Here is a 17,265-nt window from a genome sequence, read left to right as displayed (position 1 = left end):
TGAAGCGTTGGAACCGTATGTTTGTTGCCAAGGATACCATAAACATGGCTTTTATAACGCCTAACCATCTGCACGGCACATGCTCCACAGTACGACTTTCAGGAAGGTAATCTCCATGGTGACCGTGTTAAAATTTTAGATGATACATTATCCACATATGCACACCAGGTACCAAATAGGTCCTTAACCCAACCGAACACCCCAACACTATGTGATGTGTTAGGATACACATATTTGTATTGTCTTAGGCGATCAATGCCTTGTACTAAAGAGGAAGGTTTCCCGTCGGGCGATGCTGGGAAGACGATCGAACGCAGAGATGATGTCACAATAAAACCACTTTGTGCAGACAGCTCCAGGTGAACACCACGTGATCCGGAGTAATCAATATAGTCTTTGATTGACAGCGTTGTTGCTTATTCGTCTCAAATATCCTGTCTCTTAAGTCAAGTCTGTCAGAGCATTAGACGGATTAATACTCGTTCAGTGTTAATTGTCTGAGATCTACCATTTCTCATGGTAAGGAAAAAGTCACTTGTGGGACACCTGTTTTCAGGAAGTCCCACAATGGATACCTTGGTGTTGGTTCTTGTGGTGCTGATTGGAAGTCAAATGGTTTCTGGACAAGATATCCCAAAAGCCATCGAATGCTTTTCTTCTTTGAACAAGGTTCTGAGTCTTTATATAGACAAGATAGATCCCGTTGCTTGCAGATTCCCATCCAAGATTCGGAACAGCTTCGTTCCTCCGTCTGTTGAAGACATCTTTAGTGGGAAAACTCTGACCGATGTCTCTCTTAAGTTCACAAAAGGATGTGACTCAAAGGAAGATGGGGTTGTCTCTCAGCAGGAGGTCAGTGAGCTAATGGGAGTTAAAACTGATTTGAACAGTTGGAACGTGATGGCCTTGCTAGAGACAGGCGTGGACTGTGCTAAGGGTGCCGGTGTGGCGGAGGAGGACACGGAGATGAAGACGTTGAGGATGGCGTATGCCAAGTTCATGGAGTTGCTGAATGGCACGATTGCAGATGTCACCAATGAACGTGAGTCTGATTATTCGTGAAGGATTTTTTATGTGGACACTTGTCCATTACTCATAATTACTGGGGTGGTGGGGTAAGTGGTTAAAGCGTTCGCTCGTCATGCCGAAGACCCTGGTTCGATTCCCCACATGGGTACAATGTGAAGCTTATTTCTGGTGTCCCCCGCCGTGATATTGCTGGAATATTGCTAAAAGCGGCGTAAAACCATACTCACTCACTTACTCACTTGATTACCGATCCGGGGTTCATTTTAATACTCCCAGGCAATTTGAACCTCTTTATAGAAGACACATGCATCAAATAAGACAATGTTATATGTGACAATGGCAATGACAATGACAAGACTTAATTAGCCATTGGGGAATTCTTTTTTACATTTAAAAGTGATCATATAATTAAATATTAAAAATGACATAAAGGTTAAGAAAACACAAAACAACAAAATAAACAAACAAAGTCAACAGCCAAAGGCGAATACTTGCTGGAATAAAATAATTTTGAACTCTTTTTGTTTTAAAACGGGGCATTTAGTATCGGAGGCCTAAAGGTAATAGATCATATTCAGAAAATAAAACGTGGCTGGAATTAGACAGAATGCTCTCAGCGAGGTTAAGAACACCCCAGAGATTTTACTTGCAATTTTTAATGATTTTGATAATATTTGCTTTTGATATTTAGAGGGCCAAACCAGCATTGAATTGAAAAAGTTAAACACTTTCAACAACACAACGATAAAACAACAGCACATTTTGCTTACGTCAAAAGATCTCAGTTTGCGCATAAAATACCATCTTTGCTGGTACATGTATTTCTAAAATACAGAACCAGTGTTTGGACCCTCACTGTAGGTTATTGTCATGTCGATTATAGTGCCAAGATAGTTTTACTGTGTTACAATTTCGACAGTTTCACTCTAGACTTCAACAGGCGTAGTGCCACGTTACTTGATTCTAAAATTCACGATGAGTTCTTTTGTTTTGCAACATTAAACTGCAGATAGTTGTCGTCACTCCACGAACTTACTGAATTGAATGAAATTAACTGAAATAGTTTCATCTACAAAAACACATATGGTTGTGGGTATGTGGTGCCGTATACCCTTTTCTTCTGAGAAACGTAAGACTGACTGACTGACTTTGGTTTTACGCCGCTTTTAGCAATATTCCAGCAACATCACGGCGGGGGACACCAGAAATGGGCTTCACACATTGTACCCATGTGGGGAATCGAACCCGGGTCTTCGGCATGAGGAGCCAACGCTTTAACCATTAGGCTAACCCACGGCCCCAGAAACGTAAGATGTTATAATAGAGTACACACTAAAATACGACTGATCTTGACATAGTGAAACCAACTCACATGTTATTTTTTCATTGATGATCTATTGTCTTACCATTTGGTTGCGAAAATTTAAATATTAGACACTGCGGTCACCTAACTGACTGACTGACTGACTGACTATAGATCGAAAGACATACGAATGAAGACATGTATTTTGAAATTTATTTGATTGCTACTATTTGGACACATATATTTTAGTCCAATGGAAACCATGTATTAACACTTTTCTTTCACTAATATGGTAATGGGAAATAATCTATAATCCATAAAAAAAATGTCAACATTTCAGACATTACATCAATAACTGACGAACATTTCAGCTTGTCGTTTATTTCACCTTGAGACCGTAACCGCTCGATAATGTAGATCATCCCACGCGAAGCGCTATGTTTTGTACGTGTCAACAGTGTTTGTTGTATGTGGATATAAGGTTTTCAGCATTCGTTGCCATGGAGTATTAATTCTTTCCTTTCCTTTCTTTCATTTACAAAATCATGATTGGTGCATCGTGTGTCCGGCACTGTTGATTATTAAAAAAACTATCAAACATTGTTATTATATATGTAGGATTACATGATAAAATGCATCACAAACAAGGTACTTTACAATAACTGATAGACACGTCACTGAACACACGCTTGTACGTCGTGTTTGAAGTTTAAGCTTAATACATTTACTTGCATGCATGTTTGCTGATGAACTGCATTTAGATATTTTTTTTAGCATGTAAATACTTGCTATAGATGCCCTTCAAACATCCTCGTACAAACATTCAAAATATTGATGGTCAAAGAAATGTGTCCGGTTGGGACCACACTAAGTAGTGTCACAAATAGAGTGAGTGAGTTAGTGTAGTTTTACGCTGCAATATTCCAGCAATGTCACGGTGGGGGACACCAGAAATGGGTTTCACACATTGTGCCCTGATGGGGGATCAAACCCAGGACTTCTGGTGTCCCGCTTTAACCACTAGGCTACTCCACCGCCCTGTTAATAGACATTAAAACACCTGTTACAGATAACAATTAACACGTTATTACCTTTATACACTTATATTGTCCTTGGTTTAGGAAATTTGGTTGTCTCCTAAAAAATAACAAAATGTTCGAATTTCCGGTGCGGCAAAGTTATCATGAAATTGCAATGTCCCAGGAGAGCAGATTCTGGCAGACCCGCACAAGTCGGTAGCGATTAAATGAATCATTTAGTATCTTTAACTACGGGATGAAAACCTGACACGTGAAGTGGAATGAGTGAACACGGTTTTACGACTGCAATATCTGGGCTGAAAATACAGTTGAACCTAAACAGATCACCTCTAATGTGTACTTGCGGTCGGCGAGACCACTATTCATCATTTAGCATGGGGATAGAAAAGTATCTCAAAATGGGCCTCGGCTATATTTATCCCAACAATTTTGACAAGAACCTGTGTTGCAACTATACTGATTTACCATCAATTTACGACTTCAAGTGTACTGATTTACGACATCAAGTGTACTTGAAGCCGCGGTGGCTGAGCGGTCTAGGCGTCTGACTTTGTGTGCTGGCGATTAGGTGCCTGACTCTGAGGGTGTGGGTTCGAATCCCGGATGGGACTCAACCCCAAATATGTACTAGAATCTGTACTCTACTGAGAAAGTGTAATCCCAAACATAACATATGTTACATTTGGCCACTTTCTAAAATGGCATTGTTTATTTCATCAAGTGAACTGATTTACGACATCAACTGTACTGATTTACCACATCAACTATACTGATTTACGACATCAACTGTACTTTCCTTACTTATAATAATCTGATCCCGTATCTCAAAGTGTCCTTTGATCTATCTATACAATCAATACAGTTATCTCAAGATATTCTCGAACCCCTTTCAGAAAAAGTCATAGATTATCTCAAGGTGTTCCTTGACATCTACTCTTTACTACTCCAGTTACCTCAAGGTGTCCTTCAATCTCTACTTTACTCCTCTGGTATAACACGGGTGTACCTTAATACCTTCATCTCAACATTACAGTGATGTTCGTAATCTCTACACGTCCGTTATAAAGTGTCTTTAATCACTCCTCAACACTCATTTATCACAAGATATCGTGTTTATCCATTTCTATTTGCTTTACACATTTAATGATCAATATATCTCAGTTGAGTGTATGACTTTACATGGTATAATGCCGGAACTACTTTACGCCGGTACATCTTTCAATCTGCCCTCAATGACACTGTCGACAATGTCAAAATTGTATTTCAGTATTAAGTCCGTAGGCCCACGTTCAACTAATACAATGAAACTATTTTGAAAACGTGCTACATCATATATTTACAGTTGTAAAGGTCGGTGATCAGTGGCATCTTTAATGTAAGTTGCTAACTGTTTAAGGTGACTTACATCGGAGGACTGCAGCGTTGATATCAGACAATTCCTTGGTATGGACAGTGAACAATGAGAAATATTTTGAGCGAATACAAAATGAATATCATTTTCAATTTCACGTAAATTACATAACTGACTGATCCGTAGTGTCCTATCGACACGTAAATTACATAACTGACAGATCCGTAGTGTCCTATCGACACGTAAACTACATAACTGACAGATCCGTAGTGTCCTATCGATACCCAATCTCCTCTCAATATTATGCATAATTTTCTAGTTCACCAATCGTCAATAAGGTCAGCATAAGCCTGTCTAACTTTGACAGCAAACAAGAGGGTTCTAATGTCAACTGACATTGAACAGTTCTAGGTTTAATCTGAACAACCAACATTCTGAACACTGACACAGTCAACACGTATATGTCGACAGGAAAACTAACTCAAAATGAAGATGAAGTAATCTTTGCATCCAGATTCTTTAGTCGGTTATACAAATATAACGAAAACAGTTACTACCAGGAATATGTTAAGCAATGATTCCATTTCTATTACGACAAGTCAAGTCCAGCAATCAAGTGTACCCTACTCGCAGCCGTAAATATATGGAAGTCAATCAACCAGACTGACTAACCGTATAGATGTAAACATGTGTATAATAATAGACAACAATGGAAAGACAACGAGACAATGGCCAGACATAAGAGACAATAGCTTTGCGTTGGACTTGGGATTCCTTCGTGTGATGACCGCCACGGTCGAGTCGTTAATCAATTATAGCTATAAATATCATAATATAAATTGTGTTAGACGATGGTACAGCTACCAGCTGTAATGACATGTATCACAACATGTGGTATAACCGAGAATTCATTAATGATACGCAATTCAAGATGTACAAAAGTAACTGAGTCTAAAAGCAATAATTGTACTTTCCCAAACGGAACCCTATTAAGTGACTTTGTGGAAGTAATATGGTTTTCAGAGAAAGATCAAGATCAAACCGAAAGTACTAATATTTGCTTTCCGCTTGTGATAAAACATTTGTCTTCACTCGTGATATTAGACATTTGACATTTTCACTCGTAGCTCCACTACCTAAATAGTTTCTCTTAAAAGTCACTTGATGAACGTGTCTCTTTGTAAACATTAAGTGACGCAATCTATAATTGATCAAGTGGTTCTGTATTTATGACCCGTTACATGGAGTGAGTGAGTGAGTGAGTTTAGTTTTACGCTGCACTCAGCAATATCCCAGCTATATGGCGGCGATCTGTAAATAATTGAGTCTGGACCAGACAATCCAGAGATCAACAGCATGAGCATCGATCTGCGCAATTGGGAACCGATGACATGTGTCAACCAAGTCAGCGAAACTGACCACCCGATCCCGTTAGTCGCCTCTTACGACAAGCATAGTCGCCTTTTATGGCAAGTACATGGGTTGCTGAAGACCTATTCTACCCCGGATCTTCACGGGTCCGTTACATGGAGATTCATCAGGACGATCAGGGATATTCTGTGTTTTCAATGTAACGCTATGTTTAATATTTGACACCTCACATTGCGTGTTCGTTTCCCAATTCAACTACACAGGGATAAATCTACAAATAACTCAGCTCTACAGACACGCGAACTAGTGTTAGTAATGACAGTGATTGATGTGGAATGGTCGATATTTGGGTTGGTGTAAAAATGCCTACCGAAAAAACAACTCCCACGGCGATATGGCCGTCAAATCCACTGTATCAGGGGTCGTTATGGTGATTTGAAACCTCTGATTGACCAAGCATAAAATCTTTTAGTTTCCAAAATCATATAAAACCACCAAAATCTTATGTCTTGCAAACAGATACTTATTATCTGCTCAATCGTTATAACTGTAACATATCACCAAACATAAAGCAGAAAAGACTAAAAACTGTAAAATTATTGAATCTTGAGCAAAAAAAAAGATATTCCTCTGATGACGTGTCATAGCTGAACTGTTATGATTCATTTTAACTTAAAGACCTTGCATACATTGTTCTGAGGAGCATTTTCCATGCTAGAGAGACTGAAGTAATACGTTGTTCCAATATTCCAACATTATCACAGCAGAGTTCACCATCAATCGGCGTCACACCAATGAATATCAGCTTGAAGAGCTATATTTTTACAAAGAGATTTCAACGACGAGATTACTAACCCGTGAAGATCCGGGTTAGAATTGATCTTCAGTAACCCATGCTTATCGTAAGAGACGACTAACGGGATCAGGAGGTCAGGCTCGCTGACTTGGTTGACATATGCCATCGGTTCCCAATTGCGTAGATCGATGCTCATGCTGTTGATCACTGGATTGTCTATCCAGACTCGATTATTTACTAGGGCTGCGCAATATAACCGGTTTACCGGTATTTACCGGTTCAGACATGAAAACGATACGTATTGCGATACGCTGATCGAAAACCGGTATTTTGACATGCATTCGGAAAACTTCGTAACACTCGGAAATCTTCGAATATATCCGTTTTTTGAATTGTTCTTTTCCCTGTTTCATTAGTGCCAAATGTTAATTACATTTTTATTTTGTCATGATTAAAAGTTTTTATAAACGGTTAATCAATCATAGTGATTTTGTTGTGTTCTTGCTTTATAATCAAGCATTAACTCGATTATAGGTAGTTTTTGTTAAAAAAATAATCCTTGCAGTATATTGCAATATATATCGCAATACATGTATATGCTTCCGCATTGCAATATGAAAATTCTCTGCAATACCCACCCCTATTATTTACAGACTGCCGCCATATAGCTGGAATATTGGTGAGTGCGGCGTTAAGCCCCAAAGCAAACCAGCCAACGAGATTACTGTTCCGACCCTTAGCATACTAAAACATGGAATTTTAAACAAACATTATTTGCTTAAACTCGAACTCCACCACCTCGAACTATCGAGTTAAGCGATGTAACGTTGTGATCTGGGTAGAATCGTTATCGACACTGTGGTGTAATTTCTGGACCCTACATTATTTTTGACGATCCCAAGGGCTTCGAGGTCACTTTCATTACGATAAAAGGTCAAACTTAAATTTTCCAGGTTCTGGTGGGGCGACCTGCAGTGACAGCAGTGAGTGTGGGAAAGGCAAGTGCAACCTACTCCTGTGTGTGTGCGACGATGACGACTACACCGGCAAACGTTGCAACATCGAGAAGCTCCACGACAGTAAGTATACTTTGTTTTATAACTGATCAGATCACAACAAGTGTCCAGCGAGATATCTCAGATAGACCTGTCGTGATATTACTGCGATGAGTAGATGTATATATCTTTGATATGCTCTAGCAGTAGTGGGGCGGTGGGGTAGCCTAGTGGTTAAAGCGTTGGCTCGTCACGCCGAAGACCCGGGTTCGAATCCCCACATGGGTACAATGTGTGAAGCCCATTTCTGGTGTCCCCCGCCGTGATGTTGCTGGAATATTGCTAAAAGCGGCGTAAAACCAAACTCAGTCAGTCAATCAGTCTATCAGTAGTAAGTTACTCACTCACTCTGACCGTACCGGTGTAACTAGTCTTGCTTCAAGCTGTACTGAGTGCTAAGCCCATGCATGTATAGTAATTCTATCCTTTAAAGAAGCAAGTATAGATAGGCGGACAGTACATCTAAGGACCCCGTTCTGTTATACATGTATATATTTTTTAGAAATTATCATTTAAACGATTAATTATTACCTTAGAGACATGAACAAGTTTACAGTGTAACAGGTGATGCCTGATATTTATACTGTACAGAACGGAAGTGCTTAGTGCTATGTTCATAACGTGCTCTTAGTTGCACACATCGCTTGTAAATAGTCCTAAATTTTCCCTTTATTCTTGTTTTAAAATCTCATTTAATGTTGAATTTTACAAAAAAGATTTATCAATTTCAAAATTCCGATCGGCCCTTGCTAAATTCAGATGTTCTTCACACCGCCTCCAAATTGAAACCGGTCGATATATTTATCAACCCAGATCAAATAGATTATGTTTTGTATGTAAAGATAACTTTATTGAACACGAATTCCATTTTATTTTGGTATGTAAATGTTATCAAAATCTGAGATGTTTGTATTTACCACATAACTTTTATTCGAATCCCACTATTCATAAGTTTAATATGCTCATGTCAACTGGCAATCCATATATTGTAAAAAACCTAGCTATTTATATACACAATGCAATGAAACTTAGAGATTCACTTCTATGCCAATAATATCACATTTCCTTTTGTATACTTTGTAAAATAACTTATTGTCTTCTGAACTATATATGCACATATGTACCGCTCTGAAATCCTGAAGTGTAGCCTGGGCCTATGGCCTCCACTACAAAGAAAATAAAGATTGATTGATTGATGTTCATCAAGTGCTTAAGCAGTACAATACTGAAACGTTATTGGGTCACGGTTCTTACATACAACAATGTTACGATTGTACCATGTTGCTGCTGTGCTACGTTTGTAAATGCTACGGCCATTTGTTGCTACGGCACTGAAGTTATACGATGTTTGTTATGGTCATGCGATACTTTCGGGATTAATTATTGTCTTTACTTTCACATCGTTGGTTTTATCGTATTTTCCGTCGCAGCCAGCTAATACATAATTTATCACCCTTTCAAATCCAGCAAAGTTGTCCAGCCACCGCTGACGGATGCCGAAGCCGCTGCTGTTGATGTATGCGTTGCAGGTCTGAGAACCACGATCCGAAATCAGCTGGCGATCCTAAACCCAATCATCTGCAGATTCAAGCTTAAACTGAAAGATGAGAAGGATCACAATGCAATTAGACTTCTTGACAGCAAAGAGGCGTCTACTAAAGACTTTCGTGATGCCACGAATGCAGATTGTGGGGGGTTGACAACGGCTGACACCCTTGATGAAGCCAAAACAAAGATAGCCTCCGTGACCAATGCCTTCAAGAACGACTTCTTCATTGCACTAGAGACTGCCAAGGTATGTGTGGAGGCCAGCGGTGCTTTTACATATCCAGCTGAAGTTGCGAAAGAAATGAAGAAGTTCTTGTCTCGTCTCGTCTTCAGAATACACGACCTTGCTGATGAACTGTTGGAGAAAGGTAAGTGGTTTAAGTTCCAAGTAATTTACTTTCGATTCTCGACTTGAATACAGTATTATGATATTGTTGACCGGTAGTAGCTTTATTCCTGCAAGAAATATACATAACTGCAAATTGTGAAAAGGCCACTTATTACACTTGGTTCATAAATGAATATGAATGCTTAATACAATCCGGGGAAGGCTTAGGGTTCGTAACCTTGGCCCTCAAAATTCGTAGTTTCGTAAATATGAGTATGAAGCATAAATAAATACGACTCAAAATGCAAAGTGTTTACAAAATACTGGGATATTTCCACATAATGAGTTAATTGTGGCTTTATAGAGTTATTGTATAGAAATGATTGTGACATAATCGTTATGAATATGTAAGCTTAAAACCAAGAAACAAGCGGAAAGAGTGACACTAGACACTAATCGTGGTCATTTCGCCAGACCAGGGAGGCTACTGCAGAAACGACACAGACTGCTTTGCTGGGCAGTGCGACGCCACCAACATGTGCATGTGCTACAGCGGCACCTGGGGGAGGCGATGTCGCAATGGAACAGACGACGTTTACGGTAATAATTCTAAATTATATACGGTAATTCAAAATAAAATAAATTGAAGCACAACGTACAATAACTAATGGATAAACATGAATCTGGCATACTGTTCCTGTTTTAAATCACCTTTGTTGTTGAAAGTGCTTCGGTGTAGTCTTAAGTTGTTTTGTTTTGCTTTTGTTTCGATTTTTGTAATTGTATAATAATACAACATAAAATACCAGTAACCGTTAGCAATTGTACAATAAACCTTTGTTGATACGTTTTGAACTGTGTGGGAATATATGAGTGAGTGAGTGAGTGAGAGAGTTTAGTTTTACGCCGCATTTAGCAATATTCCAGTAATATCACGACGGGGTCACCAGAAATGAGCTTCACACATTGTACCAATATGGGGAAATCGAACCCGGGTCTTCGGTGTGATGATGGAACGCCTTAACCACTAGGCTATACCACCGTCTCTGTTGGGACATATGATGCAGGCTTGGTGATATAGTTGACGTTTTATTCATGGGTTTCCCTTCATTGGCAGCAATGTGCGACAGGTGCTACAACGGTGCTTCCTGTGTCTTCAAGGACGGAACTTTCAGCAGCTGTATGTGTTCTTACCCCTGGACTGGCGCCATGTGCAATGATTACATGCGGGGTAAGTATGCAGGTACCATTCCTCGAGATGCAGAGTCAGTTAGCAATCTGTCATATGGTTAGGAAGCCAAAGCCTTTTCTTTTACGATACTACTTGTTTATATACTGAATGAGTATGTAACGTTCTCTGTCCACATTACGCCAGGGACATCAATGGGTTCGTCAAATTAACCATGTTGGGATTAAGGTGAGGTAAAATGGGGTTTTACGTCGCACTTAAGAATATTTCGCTCATATGACGATGTGCATGCGCGTGTATGTGTACTAGTCCAGACTTAAGCTGGTTTTATAGTGCTAGCTCACTGAGATACCATGCCACATTTATGCATGAATACCCCACATTATACTGACTCCGAGCCGACCAGTCCTTGTTGTACCCATTAATGTCGAGCGCCAGGAAGGGACCAACAAGCACCATATCTTAACGCCTTTTGGTATGACGCGGCCGGGGATCGAACCCGCGACCTTCTGCTCACCGGGCGGACGCTCTAACCACTACACCACGGAGGCGGTCTGCTGGGATTAAAATATAATGTATACCGTCAGTGTAAAAGAAACCCAGTGTTGACTTTGTTCCTCAAAAAATATTTCTTTGGTGTAAATTGAAAAATAACTTTAGAGGACACGGACCATTGGGATGACAAGCCAACATGTCAACCACTATGAGCTCGTTTTCCCTATATAATGCATATACTTTTGAGAAACGTATACGTTTAATTTCCCCAAAAACTACTCAACCTAAACGTAAAAGTTAGTTTATTCACGTCTAGTACATGGTAGTCCAAGAAACCGATATAGATCAAATAAGATATTTAGATTTGTTGAAGGGAATAGTTTTAAAACGCTATCACTTAGACTGATACAAATCTGTAGCACATCACAGTTTTTAAATTTGAAATGTAATCTTGTGGACATGTTTGTTATGATGTTATCTTTCACTTCAGGTCCAAGTAATTGCAGCAAGTGTCTCAATGGAGGTTCGTGCCTGTTTGATTCCGGAAGCTGTTACTGCACACCGGGGTTCATGGGACGCTTCTGTGAATTTGATATAGGTAAGATTATATCTGTAACCGATGTTGAGCTCCCTCAATTGGTTTCATGCGGTTCCACCGGTAATTGGTCTCAACCATTGTCCGAACTGTTAATGTGGCAGTTTAGTATTGAGTCAGCAGATGCACAAACCGAATATGGTTGTCTTGGAAGACCGTTTGGTGTGTTGCTATGATGTAGATAACGTCTCCAAAGACGCGATATTGTGTTATACGGAGACATTCAAATATCTGGGTACTTCACTTTGCACTATTCTTGTTTTCGTAATATCCACGAAGACATTGATTTGTACCAGGCCAGGGCAATATTTACAAATATGTTAAGTAGTTTTATCGGCAACTTACAGCTATACAATTTCCTTGTGCGGCTGCTGCTGGTGGAGGTGGAGGGGGGTAATGTGAGTGATTATCCCCTCTCTCAAACATACAGATTTGGGTGGCTACATACATTTTGAGGGGCGGTGGGGTAGCCTAGTGGTTAAAGCGTTGGCTCGTCACGCCGAAGACCCGGGTTCGAATCCCCACATGGGCACATTGTGTGAAGCCCATTTCTGGTGTCCCCCGCCGTGATATTGCTGGAATATTGCTAAAAGCGGCGTAAAACCATACTCACTCACTCACATACATTTTGTTTGAAAGCAATAGTCCAAGCCCTATATATCCCACCCTCACCTTCCCTCTCCAACAAGAGAACTTCTAATACAGATTTATTTCCTTTACCCCCAGCTGGTCTGCTGACCAACCTGACATCAGCTGATATCGACACTGCGGACAAATGTCTACAACCATTCACAGGACAAGTTCAGACACTCGTGGACACCATCAACGACATCCTCTGCCAGACTTCATTCAACGGGAACATGATGAAAGCGTTCAGGATCCCGAGTGTCCAAGACATCGTGTCAGCGTTGGGGGCGGGCATGAAGCCGCAAGGGCTACTCATGCAGGACTGTGTCGTCAAGAACAACGCCACACTCACCCCTGAAGATATGAAGACCAAGCTGATCGGCGCATTCCAGGCCTTGAATGCTAGTCTACAATCTGACACGTTCTCCAGTGCTATGAAATGTATAAACGAATCCTTTAGTGATCTAAAGGTTGTGAAGATCCTGAGGCACTTGTATTCCGATATTATCAACGTGACTGCAGAGGCAGGACGGAACTTCCATCGTAAGTATGGCTTCTAATGTATTGTCAAGGGCAACGGTATGGGTTGCTCCTGTGTCTAATTAAAAAGTTACATTTCTAGGCTTATCATCATCATGCCTCTGCTCTTGGGTTTCAGGGGCGGTGGGGTAGCCTAGTGTTTAAAGCGTTCGCTCGTCACGCTGAAGACAAGGTTCGATTCCCCACATGGGTACACTAAATGCTCAGGTTCTACATCAGTTTGGGCTCTCCCGTACAGTAACTGACACAATATCTCACGCACACAATCCTTTAAGTCGAATACTATTCAAAGCGAGGGTAGGACAAAATCCCATAGAACAAAATGTCTGCACACTGCGGACAAAATCCCAACAATGTGCAAAATGACATTCAATTTATTTTTTTTGATATGTATCATGATAAAGCACTAATAATAATATGATTTAACACAATCTCATAAACATAATGCATCATCCTGGTATATTTTCATGGTGCATGTAATCATCTATAGCATCATTCTAGAACATCAGCATCTTTTGTACATTTTAATTGAAGTACATAAACACTAATAACCTGATTCCACGCAATCTCATCATCATAACATAAGCAATGCATTATAACCTTATTCAACGTATACTTCTGGTAATGCATCCATATTTTCATGGTACATAAGTATCATTTGGAACATCAGCATCTTTGTACATTTTACTTGAAGTGTAATCCTGAAATATGTAACATAATATGTTACCCTGGTATAATAAGCACATAAGCACTAATAACCTGATTTAATGCAATCTTTTAACATAAATCAACACAATCTGATGTTGGGGCCAATGCCAGAAGAAGGGTAGCAATAACATATAAATATGGGATTTTGTCCTATATTGGTCATTTTGGTGTGGGATTTGTCCTATGGGATTTCGTCCGGCTGGGATTTTGTCCGTCCCCCTTCAAAGTACTCTCCCCGGACAGACACTGAATCACGTGCTAAACACCATGATCTGTCCGGGGCTGATTAAATCATTATTTATTCACAAAGATATCGTTTCACCTTAACTATTCATTTAAACTGTTTTTGTCGCTTTAATTTTAACATGTACCCTGAAATCAGAGGTTTCTGATTCCGACCACGGAGGTTTCATTATGTTTGTTGTATTTGTTGATCAATGTTGACGTAACAGGCTCTAGTGGGTCAAGGTAGGTTTTGGGCGGGTTACTAGTATCGGGACGTTTTAGGATTATTTCCTGTTGGTAATTTGTATCACAAGACTGACTGACTGAGTTTGGTTTTACGCCGCTTTTAGCAATATTCCAGCAACATCACGGCGGGAGACACCAGAAATGGCTTCACACATTGTACCCATGTGGGGATTCGAACCCGGGTCTTCGGCGTGACGAGCCAACGCTTTAACCACTAGGACTACCCCACCGCCCCTTGTATCACAAGACAATGTGGTGTTCTCTATAACGGTTTCCGAGTTCAGTCAATATTCACGGCTAAGAATAAATGAGAAATACCATAAAGAACATATTGTTGGATGGGTAAAGTTTATTTTCGAAGTTTACCACAATGTGATAGAAATAATGCTAAAATGGTGATTTAATTTCAAATGAACGAACCAACATTTGTCTGAAGACTATTCACAAACACACCCGCCATATGTCAATGTAGCATTGTACTGAGTAAACACACCGCTCCGTATAAACATTCTACATGTTAGTCACAGATGAAACGTATGTACAATCAATCGATCACAACTTAATTCAAGCGCTAAGTCATCTGGAACACGTAGTGTTGGTTGTGTGGAACACTGTCTGTTGGTTACGTGGAAAACTTGGTGTTGGTTATGTGGAACACTTAGTGTTAGTTATGTGGAACACTTAGTGTGCTTATGTGGAACACTTACTGTTGATTATGCGGGACATTGAGTGTTGGTTATGTGGGACACTTAGTGTTGGTTATGTGGAACACTTAGTGTTAGTTATGTGGGAGAATTAGTGTTGGTTATGTGGAACACTTAGTGTAAGTTATGTGGAACACTTAGTGTTGGTTATGTGGAACACTTAGTGTAAGTTATGTGGGAGAATTAGTGTTAGTTATGTGGAACACTTAGTGTTAGTTATGTGGAACACTTAGTGTTGGTTATGTGGAACACTTAGTGTTAGTTATGTGGAACACTTAGTGATGGTTATGTGGAACACTTAGTGTTAGTTATGTGGAACACTTAGTGTGGTTATGTGGAACACTTAGTGTGGTTATGTGGGAGAATTAGTGTTAGTTATGTGGAACACTTAGAGTTAGTTATGTGGAACACTTAGTGTGGTTATGTGGAACACTTAGTGTGGTTATGTGGAACACTTAGTGTTGGTTATGTGGAACACTTAGTGTTGGTTATGTGGAACACTTAGTGTTAGTTATGTGGAACACTTAGTGTTAGTTATGTGGAACACTTAGTGTTAGTTATGTGGAACACTTAGTGTTGGTTATGTGGAACACTTAGTGTTAGTTATGTGGAACACTTAGTGTTAGTTATGTGGAACACTTAGTGTTAGTTATGTGGAACTCTTAGTGTGGTTATGTGGAACACTTAGTGTGGCTATGTGGAACACTTAGTGTGGTTATGTGGAACACTTAGTGTTAGTTATGTGGAACACTTAGTGTGGTTATGTGGAACACTTAGTGTGGCTATGTGGAACACTTAGTGTGGTTATGTGGAACACTTAGTGTGGTTATGTGGAACACTTAATGTGGTTATGTGGAACACTTAGTGTTGGTTATGTGGAACACTTAGTGTTAGTTATGTGGAACACTTAGTGTTAGTTATGTGGAACGCTTAGTGTGGTTATGTGGAACACTTACCTCTATCTGACCAGCACACAAGAGAGATACTGGTCTGGGACTGTGCCCGATGCTGATTATCACTTGTGCAGGTTTAAGGTAGTGGAACATGGTCGGTTAGTCTGAATTATTTACAATTTCCAATCGCATATAACGTGAAAAATATGTGTACAACTTTCTTCATTTTCCCAGTCTTACTATATGGTAAAGATGCCAAACTCGCCTTATGAGTGGTGCCTCCAACCACCCCATAGTCAACTTTCCCTTTATGTCCAGCAATTTTGCACCATCATCAGTTGGACGTCTGATGCCTGCCTGATTTTTGACTGTGCAACCAAGCATGCTCCTCTAACGAATATTTCAAAGAGCGCACACTTCGTTAAATGTTCTTTCTTCAGGGTTATAGCCTTTGCATCTTTCAAAACGTTCTAATTGCAGTTTTTTTAATTTTTTGTGCTTCTCATCGCCCGACCGACCATTCTTATTTTATTACCATCAACAACATCAAATCTATTTCATTCCAACACCGCCGACTCGAACCTAAAACGTACCGCCTCGTCAGAAAAAATGATTATCGTTTAATCAGACACTGCCACATGTCTAAAGAGTCTTTATTAACTTTTTTACCCCGACCTACCGACCCACGTTCAGAATTTTGTGGCTACGTGAAACACATAAAAATGATGCCCTGACTAATGATATCTGGAGCAGTTCTCAGTTTATGATTGAATTAAGATGCATTTACAACGGTCACGTTAACCCTACACTTGATACAATCCACGGCCATTACGAGTGGGTTTATGTAAAAGCAAAATACGCTGAATGTTAACACTCGGCGTGTGAGCTTTTTTCATTGGCCTCTCGCGAATAATAGTAGGTAAGATAAGATAAGATAAGATAAGACGATAATTTATTTATCACCCAAAACTGTGTTCCACAGGAGATATTGCTTGTGTGAGATCATACGATATCTCCTAGGAGATATCATTTTGACAGTAGATTTTGTACAATGCCCTGACAATGCTATGACGTCATGAACTTGATGACGTCACAATGCTATGACATCGCTGCACTGCAAGTCTTATGGTAGTACAGTCTTCAGAGATGTACAACTAAAGGAAGAAGGATTTTTGATGATAAATAGAATCTCACCCTCGTGTCTTCTGATATCAAATATATC

General features: G+C 39.8%; 1 protein-coding gene across 1 annotated transcript in view; it reads left to right on the top strand.

Annotated features, from left to right (window-relative positions):
• Window positions 1-400: 400 nt before the first annotated feature.
• The window catches only part of LOC124261612, a 76,113-nt gene continuing 59,248 nt past the window's right edge, over window positions 401-17,265 (top strand). The window contains exons 1-7 of the mRNA XM_046695952.1: window positions 401-1,042; window positions 7,844-7,969; window positions 9,413-9,861; window positions 10,296-10,421; window positions 10,939-11,052; window positions 11,996-12,103; window positions 12,827-13,270. Coding sequence (XP_046551908.1) covers window positions 9,795-9,861; window positions 10,296-10,421; window positions 10,939-11,052; window positions 11,996-12,103; window positions 12,827-13,270 — 859 coding nt within the window. The 5' untranslated portion in view covers window positions 401-1,042; window positions 7,844-7,969; window positions 9,413-9,794. The remainder of the gene's footprint in view (window positions 1,043-7,843; window positions 7,970-9,412; window positions 9,862-10,295; window positions 10,422-10,938; window positions 11,053-11,995; window positions 12,104-12,826; window positions 13,271-17,265) is intronic.

The sequence above is a fragment of the Haliotis rubra genome, unplaced genomic scaffold, assembly GCF_003918875.1.
Source record: "Haliotis rubra isolate DU_JTF1 unplaced genomic scaffold, ASM391887v1 Scf800, whole genome shotgun sequence".
Classification (NCBI taxonomy): domain Eukaryota; kingdom Metazoa; phylum Mollusca; class Gastropoda; order Lepetellida; family Haliotidae; genus Haliotis; species Haliotis rubra.
Note: the sequence above shows the minus strand (reverse complement) of the source record. Positions and strands in the feature narration are given on the sequence as shown.